The 26,599-nt window shown below is 34.6% G+C and overlaps 2 protein-coding genes across 4 annotated transcripts; one reads left to right on the top strand and one right to left on the bottom strand.

The window, feature by feature from the left end:
• Nucleotides 1-1,690: 1,690 nt before the first annotated feature.
• LOC132616535 (probable methyltransferase PMT3) lies at nt 1,691-10,456 on the bottom strand. Of its 3 annotated transcripts, none has more exons than XM_060331004.1 (9): nt 10,298-10,422; nt 7,715-7,862; nt 7,070-7,502; nt 6,299-6,463; nt 6,024-6,206; nt 4,529-5,123; nt 3,439-3,551; nt 3,131-3,351; nt 1,691-2,238 (listed from the first exon to the last, which is right to left on the bottom strand). In XM_060331004.1, the coding sequence occupies exons 3-9, from the start codon at nt 7,331-7,333 to the stop codon at nt 1,917-1,919; spliced, it is 1,863 nt and encodes a 620-aa protein (XP_060186987.1). In that variant the 5' UTR covers nt 7,334-7,502; nt 7,715-7,862; nt 10,298-10,422; the 3' UTR covers nt 1,691-1,916. The 3 variants fall into 3 exon arrangements, with proteins under 3 accessions (XP_060186987.1, XP_060186988.1, XP_060186986.1); XM_060331005.1 differs by having other exon boundaries at nt 7,793-7,862; XM_060331003.1 differs by lacking the exon at nt 7,715-7,862 and having other exon boundaries at nt 10,298-10,456.
• A 6,050-nt stretch (nt 10,457-16,506) lies between these two features.
• On the top strand, nt 16,507-24,994 carry LOC132618971 (PH, RCC1 and FYVE domains-containing protein 1-like). The gene is made up of 9 exons (XM_060333959.1): nt 16,507-16,562; nt 17,932-18,018; nt 18,985-19,074; nt 19,176-19,262; nt 19,357-19,461; nt 20,542-22,617; nt 22,966-23,112; nt 23,728-24,131; nt 24,414-24,994. Exons 1-9 carry the CDS (start codon nt 16,515-16,517, stop codon nt 24,574-24,576), a joined length of 3,207 nt encoding a protein of 1,068 aa, XP_060189942.1. The 5' UTR covers nt 16,507-16,514; the 3' UTR covers nt 24,577-24,994.
• Nucleotides 24,995-26,599: the final 1,605 nt, after the last annotated feature.

Genomic DNA, 26,599 nt, shown 5'->3' with positions numbered 1-26,599 from the left:
ACAGCATATTCTTGTTCCTGAATTAAATAGTTCTAAATCTTTCCATTGTGATGGAAAGCGAATGATATGACTCTTCCATTCTTCTTTTCCAGTATTTTCTAAAATCCACAAATCCACGCCATTCATGAACTTTAGGACTGCTAAATTTCCCTTCACTTCTAACAATGGATAAAAGTACATTAAACCATTATTTAAAGCATTAGGACATCTGATACTTCTGAAATTTTAGTTTTTGCATCAAATGCAACTATGAAATTACCGTAGAGATCCACCATATAGATAACTCCACTAATGCAGATTCCCTCCCGATATGAACGAAAATCATCAGTGATACTTTTGATCTCTCTCCATGATTCATTTATACCTAAAGTAAAAACCCAGCTTCTTATGCACCGTGTTGTATGTTTCACTGTCATTAAAACTTTATACTTGTGTTCTTCGGGTTCATAACCTAATGCATAGAATACTGATGGGCATTTAGAAGGAAAAGGTTCTTTCAGGCGGGGAAGAAGTATTACTTCTCTTGTACTGGGATTACAAATTGCAACAGGCTGCGTATATTCCCTCCATAAGCAAAACAGACCATTAACGCACATTAAGTGGTCGTAGAGAAAATCAAAGTTCCATATAGAGGCTTTGCCATCTTGCTTTTGCTCTATAATGTAAGAACCTTTTGTTTTGGGCACAAGGAAGAATTTGCGAGCCTTGGAGCGACTTTGATGGAGATGCACAAAACCTGATTCTGATATAAGGGAATTGCAGAATTTAGAAACGCATCTATAACGCATTAAGGACTTGACAGGAAGTCTTGAGAATATTTCTATTATTATGTCAGAGGGGAGAATTATACGATTTTTTGTTGTAGGTTTCATCTCCTCCTCCGACAAGTTTGGTGTAGGTTTCATCTTCTCCGCAATAGCAAGAATAAAAAGAACAGAAAGATAAAAGTCCATAAAACCTAAAAAAATAAATAAGCTTCTTTCTCAAAGGCAAAACGGTGATTGACATTGAAGAGAATGACTAACATTAAGGACTTGAAAGCAAGCCATGCCAATTTTTCCATTGTTTTCCCTGAGGAATTGTATGATTAATTTTTGAAAGAATATATTTATATTCACAAACTGAAAGTTCTCTAAAATCTCCGCTCATTGAGAATAGCTAGCAGTATCCATATTTATAATAGTAAAAATCTATTTTAACTCAAAATAGGAAAACATATTCCTATATAAAATTTGACTATAATAAATATTAAACTAGATATGAAATTAAATCCTACCAATTTTAGTTTCCTACCATTTTGAATTATTTTTTATATTTTAACTCAAAATAGGAAACTATTCCTATATAAAATTGGCTATAATAAATCCTAACTGATGATCACTTTATAAACTGTTTGGCAAAACATCTTTGTGCAATATGTATCTCCTCTCCTACTCCCATTCGGTAACTGTTCTCTTTTTCGATGAAATTTTCCTTACTGAATGCATGCCTAGGTTCACTTTATTTTCTTTCTACTAGGTGACATTAAAAATCAAAAAGTTGATACTAGTAGTATTATTTACAATTATATTTAAATGATGAGTAACAATTCCTGCAAATTCAATTATGATTCGGTCTTTTTGAAAGGTTCTAACCATTTAACGCAATTATAACACTGTATACAACTTTCCCAGCTTTTAAGAATTCAAAATAATTTAAACTTTAATTTTAATGTTTCAATTTCTCTGTATCCACTGAAATGCATATTGTCAGTTTGTCAACTACATGAAATTGCATGAAGAAAAGTTATAAATAAATAAATATCATGCACAATACAAAATCAAACTGATATCTCCCAATCTTTTAGGGCATTTTTTTTCTTCATCTCTAAAGACGGGAGAAAACAAAATTAGGAAAATGTATTCAAACTCTACCATCTATTCTGTATCTCTGATGCCTCCACTTGTGAGCCACAACTTCTTTTGCACGACTAAAACAATCTCATCGTTGTCCTGCTCGGGATCTGAGGTGGAATCAGTTGATCCAACTGCTTCCCAGTGCAATGCAGATAAATGCTTCTTTACAAAGTCCATAACGTGTTGTTTATCACGGATGATGATGAAACCTGTAGGCCTTAATATACGATCAATCTCGAGTAACAAATCCTCACCACTACAACCTTTCTTCTCAATGTCGGAGAAGACTGTCCAAGCATGAAGCAAATCGTAGGTCCTCGGATATGTTGAGAATGCTTCACACCTGCACAAAAGAGCGTGTAAGTAACTAATACAATCACACCTCTCTGTAATCAGTCATCCTCGATAACGACATTTCACTATAACAACACTAATACAGTCAGACCACTCTGTAACAGTCATCTTCTATAACAAGATTTCACTATTAACAACCAATTTTATGTGGAAGTGATCTTTCATGTTACGTTATATTATACGTTCTCTATAATAACATTTCTCTATAGCAGCTAAAAAAATATTGGGACAAACTATGTTGTTATAGAAAGGTTTGACTGTACTACAGATGAATATTTAGGTGTTCCGCCGGGGAAAAGACGAGACCCACACTAATGTTAGAGCTCCTCAACCATGAAAAGACTAAAATAACAATGCACAATTACATTAGTTTTATTAGAATTAAAGTTGGATATGGCAAGAAAATATTTGATGCATTTTCGACAATGCTACAACACATAACACAAGCTGATACTAAGGAACGTGTAGCTTCCATCTTCTATCTGTTCATTGGTAATCATTGACATGTGAAGAGTGAGGATCTAACATAATTACCTTGTTGCAATTTATTTTTTTTGTTGATCCACTATACCGATGGACATTTGGATTCTTTTATAAAGATTTTGTTAGCTGAAAGGGCAAAAATGTCACCTATCCGTGATGGCAGGGGCAAAAAAACAGCCAAACTATTAATGGAGGGCAAAAGTGCCCATTGGCGTAAAGTACTGGGGTAATTTTGGCCCCTTTTTTATTTTTTTTTATTTTTTTTATAAGTAGATGTTTAAAGATATGCTTGTTCAATGTCCTGAAGGGCACTGATTGAGTGCTTACTAAACCGAAGACTAAAGATGAAAGAATTATGCCACAAGGAGGACTAGCAAAAAATAAGATTATCAACCTACCAGTCATGAGTTGTGCCAATCAAGCCTCGGTCGTATACAACCTTGAGAGTGTTGGGTCCATCTTTTGGTACGACGTTCATGACCCATACATTTTTGTCCTTCAGGGAAGCAGCAAACGACCCTAAGTTCGCCTTCATGTCCATGATATTTCTCAAGGTGTCCGAAGAAATCTTTGGACTTAAGAGACTCCAATATTGATCAACCCTCTGCCTCCAAGTATCCTGTTAATAAGAACGCGAGGAGTCATTAAGTTTTCACTTCTCGCAGAATCAAATAAAACAAGTAAACCAATATTACTAAAAATTTACCATGTCCTTTTCAAACATTTCATTTGAATACCCAAAATCAGCAAGGCGGGGAGGAGGACTACTTAATCGAGCTGGCCAAGGAGCCAGTCCACTTCCACCGACTTTGTGGTCATCTGAGAGAACATGACAATAATGAAATAAGGTTTTGCAGAAAAAATAACTTTCAAGTTTCTTACAACCTTCAATCAACAAAAATGTATTTATTTAATAAATACTGCAAATAACACTTACTGCCTCATGTATATCTTAAAAATCCTACTCCGTAACACAAGAAAATACTCCAAACATATTTAAAATACACAAGCAAGAAAAATTACAGTTATGAGATCGAAAGCAGATTAGTGACACATATAAAAGGAGACAACAACTCATTATGCAGGACACTTTAACCCCTTGTACGTGCCTAGACATTTGGAGCATGGAGGGGCCAACATTGGGCAAACCAAGAGTATGGATAAGTCTGCTTTTGGCACCATGTTAAGAAAATAGACCACCTTGGGTCTAACTCCACCAAAAACTAGCTCAGTAGGTGAGAATTATCCAAAACTATATAATGTGGCCATGTGGGATACTTTAACAAAATTAAAATAAAATGACACAACTTCAAGTTGCTTTAATCTAGACTGAAATGTTTGCATTCTCAAAATAGCCCTCAAAATTAGTCAAAATTGGATAATCTAAACCAGGGTAGAAAAACAACTTAGAACACAGAATTCAGGACAGAACTAGTTGCGTGGAAACTCCTTTGCAAAACTATGCTATTATTTCAAACTCTTTGGTCATACATTCCAGGTTTGACTGTTTAAATGCTTCGAGAGATGAACTTCAGAAAAGCCGGCTGAACTAGCTTGCTATTAGTTAAAGTTGTTGTACTAGGCCACATTCGAGAGACTGTTACTACTTTTGGGAATCAAGTATATTTTAACCAAAATATGGCTATAATTATCATATTTGTGTTTGCTGAGTTTAACTTTATTTTTAACTTCCCTTGGAGAACAAGAAGCCACTTGTCCCTGTCAAAACTTTATTGCCCTGACAGTTTCACTTGGGGGGATATTTAAAGAAAGACAGACAAGAGGCAAGGACTTACGTTCAGAATAAGGTGTTATGCATGCTTCCATATTCACACCCCAAACGGCGTCCGGATCATCATCAGAACGACAGAGTGGCGGTTGAGTACCGGCAGGTCTTTGAATGTAACAATCATTGTTTAGAGGCTTTTGCCAAACGACAGTTTGGTTCCTTTTCGCAGCGATTCTCCAGCACATGCGTTCGACAAGTGCACTCATTTCTCTCCATATTCTCAAATCCTCTTCATCCTGTGCATATGCTTCGGGGGATGAATAGGCAAAGTAGCCTCCGGGTCTAAGTATTCTATCGAGCTCAAGGAGGAGGATCCCATCCCTTTGAAGCCAATCGATCCTACAACGAGAACAGTGAGAAAATTCAAACGACCTACTTGGATAGGGAAGCCTTTTCGTTCCGAGCACACCAAGGTATGCGGGAATTCCTCTCTCTAAGGCAAACTGTATTTGATTCTGATGAACGTCATTTGGTGCCAACGACATTGATATGATATCAGAGGATAGAAGATAACCACCAAAGCTGGCCACACCGCAACCGACATCGAAAACCGTGCGTATCCTTCCGTCATTGTTCAAGTTATCGTTTGAAAAGTTCAGCATCTGCAATCATGATTACAGGTATGATACCGTTAAGAATTGATAACTTCTGAATAGTTTAACATTTCATAGATGGCTAACTACTTGGTTCCCTTTTTGACATTTCTGCAATATCTGGAGAAAATGACAAAACTGATCCCTTATATAGCTGGTCGGTTCAAAATAGTCCCCTAAGTAGCAACTGGGCAGTTTGATCCTTTAAGATTGCTAAAAGCGAGCAGTTTTTGGTCCTTTAACATTGCCAAAAGCGAGCAATTTTGACCTCCGTCAGATATTTAGCAAACTCTGATTGTTGAATTTAATCGACACTATGAAGAAAAAAAATTAACCAGAAAAACTAGAAATTTTTCTCAATATTCCAGAAATCACAACATAAAAAACTACACCCACCACAAAAAAAATCATAAATTGCACCTCAAAAGGTTGCATCAAACTCTTGAAATAAAGCAAAAATAACATAAGCTACAAAATCTATACTTCCAAAGGTGAGTTCCCATTAAATATTTTCAGTTTTCACAGTTCCAATTAGACATAACAATCAGAGTTTGCTAAATATCAGACGGAGACCAAAAGTGCTCACTTTTGGCAAACTTAAAGGACTAAAACTGTTCAAGTAATACTTAAAAGACTATTTTAAACCTACTGCCAAAGATAAAGCACCAACAACGTACCCAGTGTAATCCCACAAGTGGGGTCTGGGGAGGGTAGTATGTACGCAGACCTTACCTCTCTACCTTGGGAAGGTAGAAGAGAGGCTGTTTCCGGGAGACCCTTGGCTCATAAAAAGACGAAAAATAGGCATTAGCAATAAGTAGAAACAATAGCAATATTGGAGAAAATGATAATGAAGGACCATTATTATCATTTTCTCCAATATCTGAGAAAGAGAGAAAAAGTCCACACATTTGCAATTGAGGCAATATACTTATCCGCTCCATAGTGAAAGTGAGTGCCACCACCGGGAAATATTATCTTTTCACCCTTAACAACCATCCAGTTCTGGTCAGATTTCTCATGTGCAAGGTGTGTATGAGGAATGTTCACTTTCCAAACCTCATCTCTACTTCTTGGCCACTTAATTGGCACCTATAACAACATGCAAAGGAGAAAATACGAATCAAGTGTCTGATAAACGAAAAATAACTACATGTAAAATTGGAAATCTTCAGCATATTCACCTTGTATCCAGGAGGAGGAGGAATCAGACAATTGAAACGCCTTTCGGGCAAGGGGCAATGCCTTTCATAGTGCTCCATCAGTGACAAATCCAACTTTAATCTCATTTGATATATGAGATGTCTGTCCAGACACGGAATTAATTCTGAATGGCGATCATCACAAACCTTCATATTGAAAGACCGGCACAAAATTAAGAAGGGCAAGTAAGGGTGGCAAAATTATCCCATGAAACATGACCCGAACCCCCCCCCCCCAAAAAAAGTTCGGGTCATTAACCTGCCCATTTATTTTCTAAATTCATAATAAAGAAAAAAAATAGTTTTATAAAAATTACTCTCTCTGTCCCAATTTATGTGGCACCATTTGACTAGGCACAAGATTTAAGAAAGAAAGGAAGACTTCTAAAATTTGTGGTCTAAGACAAACCTTAGACATTTGGATGCTATAAATCACTTCATTAAGGATAACAGGAAATTTTTAATGTAAAGTTGTTTCTAATTATAGAAAGGTGACATTCTTTTTGGGACAGACTAAAAAGGAAAGTGTGCCACATATATTGGGATGGTGGGAGTATAAAAGAACAAACAAATAATTTAAAACTTAGTAAGAATTGAGCGGGTTGGGTTACGAGCCGCTTTTTAGCCCAACCTATTTTAGGCCAAGTAACTTTTGGGCGGGTTATTTATTAACTCAGCCCATTTTGAACCGCCCATTTGAAGCCCCTAGTTGTGACTTAACATTGAGCTGCGAAATGAAAAAAGACTACTTACTGGGAAGCTCTTCGCGATGATGCCATCATCACCGTCTTCTAGCCCAAACTTCTCGTCTTGCCTGCTGCTGAGATCGGAGTTATCGTCCCCACCCAAATAAGATGATCCCAATTTCCTCAAAGAACGGCTGCTGTACTCAAGAGCAGACTCACCACTGCTCTTGGATCCAAAATACATGTAGAGGAAAACAACCAACACAGCCCCAATACCGACAAAAGTCCACAAGCGCTTCTTTTGCGCTCCATCCGATCTCCCTCGCATCATTTGGGTAACTTTTGTGTCTGGAAAAACTTTTACTTTCTCTTTTTTACTTCAGCTCTTTGAAATCATAATTGTCTAGACATGGCACCAATTAGAAGTAAGTTTCCACAGTACGGAGATCGAATAATTTCGACTCTTGAGAGAAACTGATCTACAATATTGAGGAAGCAACCTGTGGAATCATATGCATGAACATCAGAACTAATCCTGTAGTGTAGGCCGGAAAAAAAAGACCAACTTAAGGAGCAAATATTGCAGAATGCATTAAGCTTGTAGAGTTGAAAATTGAAATAATTAACTTCCTGGAAATTTTTCACAAGCTAAAGTAATAGGGTTGGTAACTTAAAACTTAAATGGATTTGGTATGGACTAAAGTAATGTTACCTAAGCAGAGGTTTATTGTATGGCTTGCAAACCAAGAAAGGTTACTAACGAAGGAGAGATTACTCAGATTGCATATACCAGTTGATGATGAAACATGCTGGTTGTGTGAAGAAGGAATACTGGAAACTCAACAACACTTGTTTGCTGACTGTACATGGACAATGGAAGTTAGGAACAAGTTAGTAGCATGGTCGGGTGTACAAATGCAGCAAAATGGAGTAAAACAAACAATAAAATGGATCAAGAGGAGATCATTGAGCCAACTGAAGAAAGAGCTGATCACAGGTATATGGGGAGCCATGATATATCATATCTGGCAAGCAGTTCAGAAATGAAAGTATAAATACAAGTTTCATTGTTGAGCAGATACAAAAGGAGATTCGACACAGGGTTGAGGGGATTTTGGGTACAAAAAGAGCTGTTAGGTGTGCTAGTTTACTTCAAAGATTATGTAATTAGTTGTTTTGATGTCTTTGTGGCCTAGGAAATCACAGCAGCTTTCATGGAGATGGCTGTGATACTAGGTGCTCTTTAAGTGTATTATCTTTGTTTGTCTATGGTAATAAATTCACATTGATTACCAAAAAAAAAAAAACTTAAAACTTTAATTTTGGAGTTTCGATGTTCAAGATGTAGAGTTGTCATAGCATTGTTAAAAAGATCAACAGAGTTTCATTCACCGCACAGCTATTTCCAGATTTGTATACAGTGAATCACTAATTTTTTGCATACGTATGTCTGTGACCATAAGCTATTTTCATGAACCAAGATCATTATTAGTGAAAAGAAATGTTAAGGAACACTCTTACTCAACTTAATATTAAGAATTAATCATATTCTCCATATTAAATGTTGAATGAAAAGCAAGAGTTCATCATTGCCTACGCGAGCAGATATACATTATTATATACGGATTCGAACGAACTAGTAGCTTTTGCTCAGATTCTTTGTTTACATTAGAAAATTCATTAAACATGTTTAAATATTTAATTGTGAACCAAATAACTAAACAAGCTAAGTTCAAAACGCATTAACTTCAAATTCTGGCTCTACCTCTAATTGCCTACTCAAGTTCAATATACATAAAAACCACTTTCCCTACATAAAACATAATCGCAACATTAACAAAAAACAAAAGATGTCAAGCCAATAACACCAATGATATTCGAGTTTGTCTTTTGAGCTTAAAAACATAATGCCAAGGCCACATATATTTTTTATCTAAAAACATAAAAGGCCACATATATTTTTTATATAATAAAGATGGTGTCCGGGCCAGCTTCCGCGCACCCTAACTAATTCCACTAGATAACTGCTAACTCCCACCAGCACAGATACCAGGTAACTCTGTCCATATATATATGAATCACAAAACATGAAACAAAACACAGATCTGGAATCATATATTAAAGAACCCATTATTTAAAAATAGAGATCACCATAAATTAACCATTGCATCAATGAGGAGCAAAAAAAAAAAAAAAAAATTCTTGGAAGTACTTGAGTTGCATCACTCATTTTACATATCCAAACACCAAAAAAAAAAAAAAGGAAACTAATTAGAGCAATGAGTTGCTATTTTATCTTAACTGGGCATTACATACAATAAAAAACAAAATGAAAGCATTAATGAGCAAGCAAAAAAATCAATCAAGATCCAAGAAAAAGAAACTTGAGTTGCATCACTCATTTTACATGTTCATATACATTACAATTTCATTCAATTAACAATTAAGAAGTATCATTAAAAAAAAAAAAAAGGTTCTTTTTTCCTAGTTAGGTCAATAAAGTCATGAAATTCTTCTTTTTCTTTTTTTTATTCAAGAAAGGAAACTAATTAGAGCAAAAAAAAACTCTAATAAACACAAACTTGATTATATTAAAGAACCCATGATTTAAAAACAGAGATCAACATACATGTTATTGCATCAATGGGTACAATTAATTTGAGCCAAAAAAAAAAGACACCCTTTGGAAGTACTTAAGTTGCATCACTCATTTACATATTCAAACAAAAAAAGGAAACTAATTTTTTTTTTTTAAAAAGACTCTGTTTTAGGCCTTGGCATTATGTTTTTTAAGCTCTAATAAACACAAACTTGAATATATTAAAAAAAAAACCATTATTTACAAAACAGAGATTAACATAAACTAACCATAGCATCATAAATATAATTAATTACAGCAAAAAACAAAAAAAAGACCCTCTTTTTAAGTACTTAGAGCAAACAAACAAACAAAAACAAAACAAAAAAAAAAAAAGACACCCTTTAAAAGTACTTGAGTTGCATCCCTCATTTATATATCCAAAAAAAGAAACTAATTTAGAGGATCAAACCAAAAAAAAAAAAAAAGACTGTTTTTTAAGCTCTACTAAACAGAAACTTGAATATATTAAAGAACCCATTATTTACAAAACAGAGATCAACAGAAACTAACCATTGCATCAATAATTATAATTAAAAAAAAAAAAAAAAACTAGAGCAAAAGAGGAGCTGTTATTTTATCTTAATAGGACATTACATACAAAACAAGAGCATTAAAATTGAATGAAGATCCAAGAAAGGAAAAAAAGAAACTTACAGATCTGAATATAATGAGAATTAGAGAGGGAACCCAATAATAGGAAAGTGGCAAAAAAAAAAAAGAAGGAAAGAAAATGTAATATGGTTTCCTTTGGGAAAGTGAGTGAGAAAGAAAGCTTGGTATAAAAAGGGAAAGAATATATGTGTGTGTGTGTGTTTTCAAGTGTGAAAACTGAAAACTATGAAACAAAAATAAGTAGGCCTTGGGCCAAAAAAAAAAAAAATCATTTTTTGGGAATTTTTGTAGTTGGAGTTGTGTTTGGCTATAGTATTTTGTAAGCAGGCGTTTAGCCATGAAAATCAAATATTTTTTACTTTATTTGGAATTTTGGAGCTGGAGTTGTGTTTGGTTATAGTTTTTGCAAAGAATATTTGGTTATTTGAATGTATTGAAAGTGAAAAAAAAAAAGTGAAAAAAGTAAAAATAAGTCTTGGTTGTTTTTCAAATTCCAAATATAACTTCAAGTTGTATTTGAAATTTTTATGGCCAACACCATAAAGTGAAAAAATATTCCGGAAAAAAGTGAATAATTCTCATGGACAAACAGGCCCTTAAAATAATAGTTTGTTATTGAAATGTAATTTTCAACAAGGTTTTGGTCGTGAAAAACAAGGTTTTAGTTGTTTTTCAAATTTCAAACATAACTTCAAGTTGTATTTGGAATTTTCATGGCCAAACACTGATTTTTGAAAAAAGTGAAAAAAAATCCAGAAAAAAGTAAATAATTCTTATGGCCAAACGGACTTCCTCGTCCATTTTTACTTATCAGTACTCCCTCTGTCTCGAATTATTTGTCGTCTTTACTAAAAATATTTGTCTCAAAATATTTATCGTTTTATTTACCCAAGATAAAATTAAGTAGCTTTTTCTCATTTCACTATTGTATTAATTACATCAATGGACTGATTTTGTGAGTTCACATACTAACATTTAAGAGGTTTCATCATTAAAGGAGTAAATATCTATTGAGGAGATAGAACATGATGAAATATGTTAAGAGTATAAAATAATCAAAATGCTACTCTTATAAATGTTTTGTGAATAAGCGTGTAAATGAAAAATACGACAAATATTTTGAGACGACGTGGGAGTATTAACTTGACACGCCTATTAAGGAGCTAAAAATAGAATAATTTTTATATCACCCCTAATTATTGCTAATAACCTAAATATTGAAAACAATAAAACATACTTTAAAAGTTTTGAAGCCACTAAGATCTTGAACTTTATAACCGCATAATCAATAATAAGGATAAAATAGGTATAAAATGGTAAATTATCTTTTGATTTTTCAAACTAGATAAATAAAAATGATCGACTATATTTTAATATGCATGGCAAGTAAAAATGAACGGAAGGACTATCGCTTTAGCCAAAAAAAAAAAAAATTGTACCAAAATAATGTTTTAAGAATTCAAAATAAAAATTAGTACTTCCTCCGTTTCAATTTAAGTGTTTTAGTAGGCGTTTGACCATAGAAACAAAAAAAAAACACTTTTTTGTTTTTTGGAGTTGGAGTTGTGTGTTTGGCTATAGTTTTTTGCAAATAGTTTTTTTTTTTTTTGGTTGAAATGTACTTTTTCAATAAGGTTTTGGTTGTGAAAAACAAGTTTTTCTTGTTTTTCAAATTCCAAATACAACTTCAAGTTGTATATGGAATTTTCATGGCCAAACACTAATTTTTGAAAAAAGTGAATAATTCTTATGGCCAAACAGGTCCTTAGTTTGACTGGGCACGGAGTTTAAGATTCAAAGGGAGATTTAATCACGTGGTCTTAAATTAAAAATGTGTCTAGTTTTTTAAATCTTGTGCTCTTAAATTAAATATGTGTGTAGTCCTTTAAATCTCGTGGTCTTCAACTTGTCATTTAGAAGTTGAAATTGAAAATTTGACTAAATATAAACAGATGGACTATTTTTGAGATAAACCAAAAAAGAAAGTAAGACACTTACATTGAAACGGAGGAGTACTTTTTTTTCCAACTATAATAGTGTTTAATTCTCAAGAAAACATCTAATAAACAGGGGTAATTTAGTAAATCATGCATAGTATTTATTAATTGAAGTGAAATGAGCTAAATTAAAGCGACATTTATTTTGGGATAATATCTACTATGGAACTCGTATAATTTAGATTCGTGATGGAAATTCCAACTTTAAAAATAAAAAGGTTTTTACTAAAAACTATTTTATCCTCAAACATTAAGTTTGAGACCTCTAATTAAGAATAGAGATATATTTATTACTCTGCCACAACCTTTAATCTCTATCCTAACTTTTTATTACTTTTTTTAATCATTCTCTACTTATTCACTTTATTTATTACTTCTCGGTTTTATTTTACTTGTCTATGTTAGACTAGGCACGATGCAGGAGTATATAAAGAAATAAATTTAATTTTGTAATTTTTTAAAGATGAAGATGCATATATCAAATATATTCTTTGAATCTTATAGGGTTTAACTCTCATGTCATTCTTATAAAAATTATAATTAAAAATTTGCAAAATAAAATAACTACAGCATACATGAAATATATAAATTTTAACCGACCGAATAACCTTTTTTCCCTTTTTCTTTGGACTTCGTTGTTTGAGCTGAAATAGGACAGCTAAAAAGTTTAAAATCACAGAAAGAATGGATGTTGACACATGCTCAGATCATATACCTTTATAAGAATTATGCATTTTTATAATCCTCGTTAATATTAATAGATTTCAGATGTATAAATACGTAGATCCGAATTCTTATTTCAGAACAAGCATGATTTTTTTTTCTTTTTGAAGGGAAAAGCAAAAAAGTAATAAGGAGAAAGTACTTACGCGAACTTAGTATTAATACCAAACTAAGTATCATAATCTCAAAAATTACAAATTGAAGTGAAAATAGATTTCACTTAATCATAGTTAGGTGATTAAAATTTACTTTTTAAAAGTAGTTATTATATATTTTTATCAGTTTGATGCAAATAAAAAATGTGCACATTTTTAGGCGTATGGATTGCACAGGAATCAGGATTAGAATGACAAAGAGTAAATAAAGAATATACTGATCTTTTTTCTCTGACAACACGATCGATGTAGTAGCATCACCTTTTGCAACAATCAAGGCTTGGTAAGTTGTTAACCTGATATACCTATGCGTGCATCAATAGAAGATTCGGCAGCTATCACGACATTTGCTTCTTTGGGTGAACTCCGGATTGACGAGTTACGTTACTCAAAATGTTGATCTCATATAATTAGTTACATTAGAATGAAAAATTAATAATCCTTCGATATTTTAGTTATTGATCTCATATAAAGAGGAACATATACCTAAAATACCATTTTATAATGAATCACAAATCAAATCTACCTTAGAATAAGGCATTATAAAATTATAGATAAAACTAAAACATAAACGTCAAAGAAAGGGAAATCACGCGGACTTACTTGTCAATGCCGTCGGTGGCTCTAAATTGGGCCGGGTCACCATTTTCGAGCCAGTAATTTGGTCCAATAAAGTTTTGGGCTCAAAATATATTGGACCTGTTAGAGAGTCCAATTCTAAAAGCATTTTAAGCTATTTCGTCGAATAGAGAAATACTAGCAAACTATGCTCGTGCGCCTAATATGATTAATTTGGTTACTCAATTTAGTTAGTTTTTATGGTTTGTATATTTTGCAAAGGATACTGCGATTCTCCTTAGTGAGTCTCCATATTTCTTTTCTTTCCTCTTATTTTTCCCCTTAATTTCTCAATTGTTGTTAAAATTTGTCTTATTTTTGTTATGTCCGCCTCTTTTTATAGTTAGTAAGTTGACAATTTAAATATCCTACATGTCATGCTTATAATCACAAGATTCAAAGGACATTTTATTATATTATACACATTTTTAATTTAGAACCACAAGATTAGAAAGTCTATCTTTATTTCTTAAACTCCGTGTCTAGTCAAACGCAGACGCTTAAATTGAGACAGAGAGAGTATATGCCAAATGAAGGAAATGAAAGGACAATTGAGACACTGCGGACCCGTGGGGACTTAAACACACAAGAGGTAGAATTAATGTTCAACTTCTTAAATGTACACATGTTAGTCTCTGCTTAGAGTACAATTTCAGTTGCTTTTTGACAACTTATTGTTGTTGTGTCGTCCATCTTGGGCGTTTATATATAATAGAAATAAAAAAAATATAAAATAGAAAAATAGACATATATTTTTAGTTATGTGATCAAGTAATATGGGACGAAGGGAGTACTTCATTTATTAATTCTTAAAGAACGTGAAAAGTCAAGTAATGTGGCCAAGTAATATGAGACGGATGGAGGATTTCATTTATTAATTCTTAAAGAACGTGAAAAGTCAAAAGTGAACAAGTAAAAGTGCATGGAGGAAATAAATATGTGTCGGAGAATTAAAATTGAAGTATATACATGTATACATGAGAAGAGAATAAATATTCAACAAGAACGTGAAAAGTCAAAAGTGAACAAGTAAAAGTGCACGGAGGAAATAAATGTGTCGGAAAATTAAAATTGAAGTGCATGCGTCTATACATGAGAAGGGAATAAATCATGGGCAGAGCCACCTTCGGCCAAGGGTGGTCAGGTGCACACCCTTCATTGAAAAATTACACGGTGCACATAGGTTAAATGTTAGCTACTATGCGTATATATTTAATTTTGCACATCCTTAACACAAGTGAGAAGAAAATTTGCACATCCTTCACCAAATTCCTGGCTCCGCCACTGGAATAAATATGTCCACGTGGGATAAAAAAGTAGTTGGTTAATGTGTACAAGTTATATAACTTTTGATACAAGCATTCATTACGTGTACAATTTATAAGCTTTTGGTATAATAAGGTATTGCAGTGTTGGTCTCTCTTAGCCACTTATATATAATAGAAATATATAATATATATAATATAGAATAGAATATAATAGAAATAGATCGGTACAATATGGAATGCTCTATGTTAATGCTATGTTGGTGCTCCTTTGGCACTTATGTATAATAGAAAATTAAAATTTACGGTTTAGAAAAAGTATCTAGGGAATTAAAAAAGATACTATATAGTATATAATTATAAAAGGTTTGATCAAACTAAAAGTGTTTTATAAGTTGTAAAATTATAAGTTGTGTCTGATCAACTTATACCTTTTGACTGATTTTAGCTGATAACACTTGTATCAAATGTTTACCAAGTAAGTTTATAAGCAAAAAATGTTTATACAATAATTTAACCAATTTATAAGCTTAATCAATCAAACACCGTCTAAAAAGACATTTGAAATGGAACGGAAGAAGAGAGGACATAGGGTAAATATTTATTTGTATCGGGTTTCACCAAATCAAACAATTTAATTTTAGTAGTTAAAAGCTAAAGTGAGAATACATATCACTCAACAAAGATACATGTCTTCAATTTATTCGCCGGTATAAATAAGCTTTTATTGAGAGAAAAAGGGGTAACTTACCCGCACTTGATATTTACATCAACTCAATAAATAAGCAACACATGTCTTCACTTATACTATTAAAACTAATTTGCAATTAATCTCATCTTAATTAATCACTTAATTACAATAAATAATATATTGTGATAAAAATACCGGGTGTGAGTAAATTTTTACCCGAGAGTGTGTGTGTTACGTTTACCACGTGAGTAAGTAGATGATATAAGGTAGTTAAAAGCTACAGTAAGAATACATATCATTCAATCACATCTTAATTTATCACTTAATTATAATAAATTAATATAACGTGATAAAAATATCGAGTGCGAGTAAATTTTTACCCCGAGAGTGTGTGTTAAGTTTACCACGTGAGTAATAGATAGACCATATAAGGTAGTTAAGGAAGCCAAATAAGCGCGCCAAAATCGAAAATGTTTGGTTCCCCTAAACTTACTGTTACTTTTATTTCTCTTTCTTTCATCTTTGCTTCTTTCCTTTTTTTGCTTCCTCTGATCTATTCTCAAAAATTTCCTAAAATTCTAACATTACCCATTTCTACTCCACATTAATCTAATATGAATTCACCAAAATCTTGAATTTTTTCGATCGATTTTCGTTTAAATTTGGTGAATGTAGGTGGATCATAGAGAAAGAAAAACAGTGATCACTATAGGAAAGTTTCTATTTTGGGAAAGTTGGAAGAAATTAATGATAGGCCAAGGAAGATTGCATTGGCATCTATGATGAATATGCTGATGGTGTTCAAATGGAATGGCAGATCCTGCTAGCTATGGCAATCCTGACCGCGACATTGACCAGGTATATTTTTTCAGTCAGAAATTTGGTTAAGGGTGTTCAAAATTAAATATATATGTATAAAAAGATAGGGGTAAGGTCTGCGGACATCCTATCCTCTCCAAACCACTTGTGCGATTACACTGGATATGTTGTCATTGTTGTAAAAAGTAATATTTGACATGTATATGCAGTATAATTTTCTGATAAGGGGTGTTCAACTAACACCACCCTTACAGTGGTGAAGACAGAAATTTTGCTAAGGGTGTTTAAGTTTTAAGATATGTGTACCTGCATTATACGTATATGTTAAACTTTTTACATATATATGTATAAAAAAGTAATTTTTGACATGTATATATAATATAATTTTCAGATGAAGGGTATTGAACTACCACCAACCTTTGGCATATGTAGGCTTCTACAGTGGCTAAGCCACTGATTTCGCTTAGCGTGTTCAAGATTGAATATATATATATATATATATTTTGTACTTTTCCGATGAGGGGTGTTAAACTAACACCACCCTTTGACATATGTAGATGCTCCTATAGTAGCTAAGCCAGAAATTTTGCTACGGCTGTTTAAGTTTAAATATCTGTATGTATAAAAAGTAATATTTGACCTGTAGACACAGTGTAATTTTACTATGAAGGGTGTTCAACTAACACCGCCCTTTGGCGTATGTAAAGGCTTATATAGTGGTGAAGTCAGAAATTTTGCTAAGGGTGTTTAAGTTTTAATATCTATATGTATAAAAAGTAATATTTGACTTGTATAAGCAGTGTAATTTTCCAGTAAGGGGTGTTCAACTAACACCACCCTTTAGCATATGTAGGCTTCTACAGTGGTGTGAAGTTAGAAATTTTGCTAACGGTGTTTATGATTTAATATGTTAGTATAAAAAGTAATATTTGACCTATATATTTAGTATATTTTCTTTATATACACAGTACAATTTTCAAACCAAGGGTGCTTAACGGACCACCCTTTGTAGTATGTGGCTATGCCACTGCTTTTAAGTATGCTTGTGATTGTATTACTCTTGAGGAAAATTGAGTTCCCCTTGCTCAAATTTATGCACATCTAATACAAAAATTTTGCAGCCTATTAAGACGCATAAATTTGTTGTTAAGCAGATAAAAGTGTCATATTTATCTAGTTATGTACTATTTACTGAGTAGATGATTTAAGTGAATCTGAGCTAGCATGTTTGAGAAAGAAAGAAAAAGTTATGCCAATGTGGTAATCTCAAGGGCTACAACAGTATTCTTATGGCTTTGAATATATAGAATTCTCATGTTGTTTTTCGTAAAGTTATCATAAAGTTCTTGATTGACTAGTGATCGATATGCCTGATGTGTTTATTTCTCACTCAAACCTTATTTTGAAGGGGCTAATTGCGTTGAAGAAAGGTACACAGCTAATTAAGTATAGCCGGAAGGGGAAGCCAAAGTTCTGCCCTTTCAGAGTTTCTCCGGTAATTGATTGCATTACTCCCAAGCTTCATATCCACTAATAATGTGCTCTTCTTTTATTCTTTATGTAGGACAGTGCTTGCATTATGAGAGCTTCTATATGACATTTGACCAATGATTTATTTACTTTTGAAGCTATTGAATTTAACAGTCACTTCTTCTTGCTTATATATAAGTTGTTGAATCCCCTTGATATATAAATTTTTCTTTTGAATCCCCTTTTTTAAATTCCTGGATCTGCAATTAATTCTCACCGCGGAATATGGGGTTTCAGTTCCAAATGGAAAAGATAATACTCCATACATCCCATTTGAGTATTTGACTAGCATAGAAGTCTATGTTATCGCAATGTCTTTTCTAAGTCAGAATTTAGTGGTTTCTTACTCTAGGTTGTTTCTTCAAAGACGGTTTAATCGGTTTGATTCCAATAGATAGCAATACCAAAAAATGCTATTTTAGGTGGTTGCTATACATAACGTTTTTCTTTGTATTTATTAGCAACTGTTTGTTATATTCGTGCTCATATGAAGAAGTAATTCTTCCTTCTTTTATTATAATCGTGGTGTCTGAGCTAGCTTGTGTGCACCTCGACTAATTCTACTGATACCTGCCACCTCCCACTGCACAAGTACCAAGTAACTCTGTCCGCCAATGCTTGGACAAATGGGAAGAAATCACTTAGTGTTTTTGTCTCAACTAGGATTTGAACCTGAGACCTCATGGTTTTCAACCCACTTTATTGACCACTGGGCCACACCTTTGGGTTCTATTCTTCCCATTTTCTTTGTGTAACTTACTATTCGGTTGCTCCTGAGTTTTTCCAGTGCCTGAACTGATGAAAGCTCCTTACTAGTTCAAACATGCATCTGGCTTTTTGGCTGACACTCGAAAAGCCAGAATGTTGAAATTGACTTCAGAATTAAATGATATCTGATAGAATATTATAGCTTTGTTGTTGGTATTTCCAGGATGAAACAACATTAATTTGGTACTCTCGTGGAGCAGAAAGAAATCTAAAGCTATCTTCGGTTTCAAAAATTATTCCTGGCCAGAGAACTGTGAGTTAATGGTTACGCGTCTACTATTTGAATCAGTTATTCCTATTAATGAAACTACTGAAACAATATATAAACTTTTGCCTGTGAATATGTCTATGCAGCCTGTTTTTAAAAGATTTTTGCGCCCAGAGAAGGAGTACTTGTCATTTTCCCTTATATACAACAATGGTGACAGATCTCTAGATCTGGTTAGTGAACAGATAATTTGGTTTTCGCTGTCATGAATATTGTTCGGAAAAAGTTCTATCAAGGTGACATTTAATTATTATTTTCATTTTGAAGATCTGCAAGGATAAAGTTGAAGCGGAGATTTGGATTGCTGGACTAAAGAATTTAATTTCAGCTGGCCAAGCTCGTAGTAGACGTACTCGGAGTGATATTACTGATGTAAGTTTTCAGCCTTGAACTTCAAGGTCAAAACTATTCATCTCTTACATCTATCTTTTGTGCCACGGAGGCGGAGCCAGGATTTTTAGTTTATGGGTTCTGAATCGCGATTCTTTTTGCTTACTGGGTTCTGAATAAATTATTTATACATATTAAATAATTTTTTTTAACACAAATACATGGTTTAGGCCTAAGCTAATGGGTTTCACCGAACTCGTAACCACAATGCTGGTCTGCCCCTGTGCACAAACTACTTCACTTTCTTTCTTTCATATTTTACCATGTGCAAACATACCACTTTTTCTCATTTCGAAGGCAAAATCATTGTTTGTTTTTTAAAATTCAACCGTGGAAAAAGATGAGTGAGACTGTATACAAATTTGACTCGTAATTTTTTTTGTTTCAACAATGTTCTTAGCTTAGTACACGGGGATGGTTAACTTGTTTTTCAGGAAATAGACAATCCGTTTGGAGTGGTCAAAAGAGTAACCATGACATCAAATTAATTGTATTGGCATTGGTAGTTTTTTGGGTAAAATTTCTGTTTTTCAGTACGTATTCTACTTGGTATTTGTTTATAAGTATGTATTATATTTACATATGGTAGTTACTAGACATGCCGTTTGAAAAGCGAAGTAGTGGTTTATAAGTATTATATTCACATATGGTAGTTGCTAGACATGCCGTTTGAAAAAGCTTCGCTCTCTGTGTGTGTTATTTCCTTATTCCAAGTCCTAAGGTTCTATAGTTTGTAACTACTCCATCCATCCCAATTTATGTAGCATCGTTTGAACTTCGAGAGTCAAGCTTTTAAATTTTGACCGTAAATTTGGACATGAAATCTTTAATTTTTTTTAAAAAATGAAATTTACATATTTAGAAACTACGTAAAAGGTATTATAAGTCACAATAATTGATAACTCAAAATTCCAAAAGGCGTATGAGAAAATTGCGGTCAAAGAAAAACTCGTTTGACTTTCGAAATCAGAAAAGGTGCCACATAAATTTGGGACGGAAGGAGTACCATTTTGCGTTTTTTGTAACAGATTTGAGATCTTCTTTCTATGATTTTATTTGCAGTTACAAAATTCCCACCCATGTGGTGCATCACTAGATTTCACCCAAACTATTTCTCGGGATTGGACATCTGCTGATCCCTATGGCGGTGAAACTTCTTTGAATATTCGAAGCTCAGATGCAGGGTCAGAACGTGCAAATATGCAAGTAAGAACAAGTTCGGATGGTTTCCGTATTAGTGTCTCTAGCACTCCAAGTTGCTCAAGTGGGGGTTCGGGGCCTGATGACATAGAATCATTAGGTGATGTTTATGTGTGGGGGGAGATTTGGTGTGATGGAGCGTTGAAAGATGGAGCCGGGAATCCAATTCCTGTTAAACACGATGTACTTACTCCTAAACCTTTGGAGTCAAATGTGGTTCTTGATGTTCATCAAATTGCTTGTGGGGTACGACACGTTGCTCTTGTTACAAGGCAAGGAGAGGTTTTCACTTGGGGAGAAGAATCCGGGGGCAGGTTAGGTCATGGAGTTGAAAAGGACTTTAGCCGCCCTCGGCTTGTTGAATTTCTGGCAGTTACAAACGTCGATTTCGTTTCGTGTGGTGAGTTTCATACGTGTGCTGTGTCTACATTGGGCGATTTATATACTTGGGGTGATGGAACCCACAATGCTGGACTTCTTGGGCATGGCAATGATGTTAGCCACTGGATACCAAAGAGAGTTTCCGGTCCTCTTGAAGGGCTTCAAGTTTTATCAGTTGCATGTGGAACCTGGCATTCAGCTTTGGCAACTGTGAATGGAAAACTATTCACATTTGGGGACGGAACATTTGGCGCCTTAGGTCATGGGGACCGCGTAAGTGTACCGTATCCGCGGGAAGTTCAATCACTTAACGGACTTAAAACCATAAAAGTCGCGTGTGGGGTGTGGCACACCGCTGCCATCGTTGAAGTCACAAACCAGAACTCATGCGGAAATGCGCCCACGAGAAAGTTATTCACATGGGGAGACGGCGATAAAAACAGATTAGGTCACGGAAATAAAGAACCTTATCTGCTTCCGACCTGCGTATCCTCACTTATAGATTACAACTTCCATCAGTTAGCATGTGGACATAATATAACCATTGGTCTTACCACATCGGGTCACGTGTTTATCATGGGAAGCAATGCGTATGGTCAGCTCGGGAATCCACAGGCCGACGGGAAAGTCCCGTCTCTTGTACAAGATAAATTGGTAGGGGAATTTGTCGAAGAAATAGCGTGTGGCGCTTTCCATGTCGCTGTCCTTACATCGAGAAGCGAAGTTTTTACGTGGGGAAAAGGTGAGAACGGAAGGTTAGGTCACGGTGATAACGAAGATCGAAACAGTCCGACATTAGTCGAGGCCCTAAAAGACAGACACGTGAAGAATATAGCATGTGGTTCTAATTATACTGCCAGTATTTGCATTCATAAGTGGGTGTCCGGAGCGGATCAATCTGTTTGCTCGGGTTGTCGACAAGCATTCGGATTTACCCGAAAGAGGCATAACTGTTATAATTGTGGACTAGTGCATTGTCATGCTTGTAGTTCGAAAAAAGCATTGAAAGCAGCATTGGCTCCGACTCCGGGAAAGCCACACCGCGTTTGTGACTCTTGCTACATGAAATTGAAAAAGGCTTCCGAAGGAACTTCCTCATTTTACGTTAAGAAGTTCAACTCCTCTCATCGACCTGTGGAGAATAGTAAGTTGGACAGGGGCGAGGGGAAAATATCAAGAGTTTTGCTCTCACCCACGATAGAACCGATTAAGTACCTCGAAGTTAAGTCTACAAGGCCCGGCATCAAATCAGATAATCTCAGTATAGTAAGAGCTTCACAGGTTCCTTCACTTTTGCAATTAAAAGATATCGCTTTCCCGAGTTCACTTAGTGCGCTTCAATATGCCTTGAAGCCTGTCGTGACACAACCACCTCAGCTTCAGCCTCAGTATCAGCCTCAGCCTCCAAATTCGTCCAACTCTAGACCTGCTTCACCGTACTCGAGAAGACCAAGTCCTCCACGTTCCCCCGCTCCCGTTTTTTCAAGAGGCGTCATTGATAGTCTTCGAAAGACAAATGACGTATTGCACCAAGAAGTTGCCAAATTGCAAAACCAGGTATGAAACTTATCACATACTCCCTCCGTCCCAAACTAGTTGTCATGTTTCTCTTTTTTGAAAGTCAAAGTATGTCAATTTTAACCAACATTTTAAAATGTATTTTTTTTTCAGACATGAGAAAACATTGCAACTTGTCGTACTTTTTGAATATCAACATTTATAATTATAAAATACTGAGTTGATCTAATCCAGTTTAGCTTCAAAGAGTAGTCAAATTGACTCTCCATAAGTGGAACATGACAACTAATTTGGGACAGGGGAGTACAAAACAACTAGATTGATCATTCTATTGATTAACTTTATGTCTAGAGTTATCATTATTAGTCTTCTCATTTACATTTGTAGATCAAAAGTTTAAAGCAGAAAAGCGACGGACAAGATGCTGAACTTCGAAAATTGAAGGAAAGTTCTCAAGAATCAGCTAGGTTGGTTGCAGAGAGGGCATCGAAGTGTAATATCGCGGTGGAAACCATGAAGTCTATTACCGTTCAAGTAATGTTCAAATTTCTTTTCTTCTGTTTATGCTTGACTTATGATTTGTGTTATATTTTCCTCATCTTCGGAATTACATTTTGAAGATTCTACCTTTATTGAATCGGTAAACAAAATTCACGTATGCTCTATTATATGGATTAGCAGTTTAACTAAACTGTCCACATTAAAGAAAATATAGGAAAACATGCTCATCGAACATGGATATAACTATGAGAAACAGGGTAGACGTTTTTTAATGTCTCAGCATCATTTCTAAGATACATGTATCAAAATGTTTGCCGCTTTTATATGTTACTATAAAGAACATCGTCGGTTGGGTATAGTCTCCAAATTTTGCTCGGACTCTACAACAATGCTGCCGCACCCGTGTCGGATCCTCAAAAAATGCACTACTTTTGGAGAATCTGACACGTACTCGACGACATTTTTGAAGAGTCCAAGCAACATAAACTCCAACATTGTTCAACATCAGATCACTTTAGTTGAACAAGATCTTCCTGATTCCTATGATTTGCTTCATCTTGTCTGCGTATAAATGTCTGATTTCTGTTTTTTCATCATGCATTGGTGTCATAATAACAGAGCGTGTAATCGTGTCTTTTGTTACTCCAGCTGAAAGAGATGACACAAGAACTGCCTCCTGATATCTCCGAGGGTCCAGCCATTAAATCCATACAAGCTCAAGTGGAATCATTTCTCAATACATTTGGGAATCAAGCATCTGAAGACAACGCTTCTTTGCCACCAGACCCGTCTTATAGTCAACAGAAGCCGACACATAGAAAAAATCTATTCTCTGAGTCTGTCATTAGAAATGATCATTGGGATGCTGCTGACAATGTCGATGGAACTGTACGTGAGAACCACGGACAATCAGCTCCCGAAAGTGTCTCGGGGTCACCTAAAGCTCCCAGAGAGGGACAAAAGGAAGTTATCGAACAGTTTGAACCGGGCGTTTATGTCACTCTCCTTCAACTTACAAATGGCACCAAGATCTTCAAGCGTGTTAGGTTCAGGTATTTCACTAATTTCCTAAGTTACTCCCATTGTCTCTTTTTATCTAGCATACTTTCCTTTTTAGTCTGTCGCAAAAAGAATGATACCTTTCTATAGCCAGAAATAATTTAACTTTAAACTTCTCATTTTACTCTTAATGACATGATTTGAAGCCATACAAATGTCTATGACTTGTTCTAGACCAGAAATTTCAAAAGTCTGTCTTTCTTTCTTAAAATTTGTGTTCAGTCAAACACCGCCACATAAATTGTTATGTTTATTGACCGGACAATTGTTTGCAGTAAACGGAGGTTTGCGGAGCAACAAGCAGAAGAATGGTGGAAGGAAAACAAAGATAGGCTACTAAAAAAGTACAGCCCTGCGAAGACAAACGTCGTGCCTGCTGATTCATCATGTGCACCACCACCAGTACAAGAAAATAGCGAAGCATCACCGTCTTCATAGACACAACGATTGCTAATTTTGTCAGCTTAGTTGTTAGCAGTAGAGGCGGGTTCAAGATTTAGATTCAGCGAGTTTGAAGTTGGTACATTTTTATGCCTTTTAGAGTTTTTTTTTTAAGAGCTGACATGTATTTTGGACTCTGAGGATAAATTAACCCGCCTAAAGCCTCAAAAGAATATTTATCCTCTGAGAACTAACATGTATACAAAATATATATATATAGATGGTTTTTTTTCTTGCTTTAATCATCTAGTATCCGAAGCCTATAGGTCCGATTAATCCGGATTTGCACCACATATGGGAAACACTTCCTTCCTACCGGAAATTTCTCTATTTTCAGGGCTCGAACCCGATATTTGACCTTCAAGGATAGAGGAAACCCAAGATCTCTGGTTAAGGGATCCCATTCCTTAACTTTAATGCTGCAACATGCTTTGATGTTCAATTTACTCCCCACCTAAAAATGACTTTTATGAAAATTAATCTATTACTATAAATAAAATATTTGAGATATAAAATGTCAAGGGAGAAAGTTCTAACAATTTCAGATTTGGAGGGAGACTAATTACATCAGAGATTTGATGATCATTTACGTACTGACCCATATAGAACTTTGCTGTTGGGGAGAAGTATATCATTTTATTAATATGAATGTGTATTTATACAAGAGAGCAAATCAGATAAGGAAAGAATTAACTAATAAAGAATCGTGATCTTCTCCTAATCATAATAGAAACTAAACCACTGATGGAGATACTAAGATATGGAAGATCAATCAAGATATCCTAGTATTAATCAAGAGATATCACTAATAACCCACAAGTAACTTGTTATTTTCTCTATACATGCCTAATGTGACAATGGACATAAATGAAGTTAAATAGGGAATAGGAAAACAAAACATAACAAATAACATGTGGTTAGACATAGACTTTTAATATTTAACCATGGTTAAATATTTATCCAATTGAAATTGCCTATTGGTTTTGGGGAAAGATCATGCCCCCTCAAACCAAAATAATTACCCGTCCATACCCCCAGAAAAAATTAAAAGTAATTACCCGAGATACTACCAACATGGTATATAAATATAATGAGATGATATCATGAAAGATGTTTCGGTACTTCTCTTAGTCCTTCATGATACCATCATGATATATAAATACACTGAGATGATATCATGAAAAATACTTCAATCCTTCTCTTAATCCTCCGTGATACCATCATGGTATATAAATATACTGACACGGTATTAAGAATGATCATGTTTATTTATTAAAAATGACATACTTTTCTCGAAAAAACCTCTATGATACCATCGTCTTATATATATATATATATATATATATTGTGATGGTAGTATCATGGAGGACTGCTTCAGTCCTTCTCAGTCCTCCATGATACTACCATAATTTATAAATATACTGAGATGATATCATGGAGGAAAGGGCTTGGGCGAGGGGGGAGCGTCCTGTAATTAGTTTGGGCTGAGGTGGGCAAAAGCGAAAATAGTTTGGGAGGGAGCATGAGCGATTAATAGTTTGGGTTGGGTGGACAATTAGCGATGGGATAATATTTCCCGGTGGAGGCACGAATCCGCGACTTAAGTAGCACAAAAAAAGAAAAGTTGAACCAAACTAGTACAAAAAAAAAAAAAAAACACGTTAGTAGGTTTCACGCACGAAATTCGTACGTGAAAGGACCAAACTGCAACAAAGCAACTTTGGACCTTTCACGCACGAATTTCGTGCGTGAAGGAGGCTTTGACCATTGAGCTTAGGGTAGATGAGCATTGAGCTCTGTGGGAAAACTTTATACTACAAAAAAAATTACTAACTACAATATATCTTGTCCCTTCTTTCTATGTCAAAAAGAAATTGCAGGCAAGAAGCAACATTTTATATTAGCAGCTACTTCTAAGTCATGTGCAACAAATTAGACATACATTCAACGCAAATCAAGATTAGGGAGTAAACAATCCCCTGCTGCAACCTCCTAGTTAGTTTAAGTCTATGTTACTTGA

Source organism: Lycium barbarum, chromosome 11, assembly GCF_019175385.1.
Source record: "Lycium barbarum isolate Lr01 chromosome 11, ASM1917538v2, whole genome shotgun sequence".
Classification (NCBI taxonomy): Eukaryota; Viridiplantae; Streptophyta; class Magnoliopsida; order Solanales; family Solanaceae; genus Lycium; species Lycium barbarum.
The sequence above is the reverse complement of the archived record's forward strand: the minus strand, read 5'-3'. Positions and strand labels throughout refer to the sequence as shown.

Bases quoted from the DNA above. Each gene is read 5' to 3' on its own strand.
- LOC132618971 (XM_060333959.1), top strand. From the start codon at position 16,515: ATGGCAGATCCTGCTAGCTATGGCAATCCTGACCGCGACATTGACCAG. The intron at 19,263-19,356 runs GTTAGTGAACAG...TTCATTTTGAAG, and splicing joins GTGACAGATCTCTAGATCTG to ATCTGCAAGGATAAAGTTGA. The intron at 24,132-24,413 runs GTATTTCACTAA...AATTGTTTGCAG, and splicing joins TTCAAGCGTGTTAGGTTCAG to TAAACGGAGGTTTGCGGAGC.
- LOC132616535 (XM_060331003.1), bottom strand. From the start codon at position 7,333: ATGATGCGAGGGAGATCGGATGGAGCGCAAAAGAAGCGCTTGTGGACT. The intron at 6,207-6,298 runs GTGAATATGCTG...ATGTTGTTATAG, and splicing joins CTCCTCCTCCTGGATACAAG to GTGCCAATTAAGTGGCCAAG. The intron at 5,124-6,023 runs GTGTGGACTTTT...TCATGATTGCAG, and splicing joins ATATTGCCTCAATTGCAAAT to ATGCTGAACTTTTCAAACGA.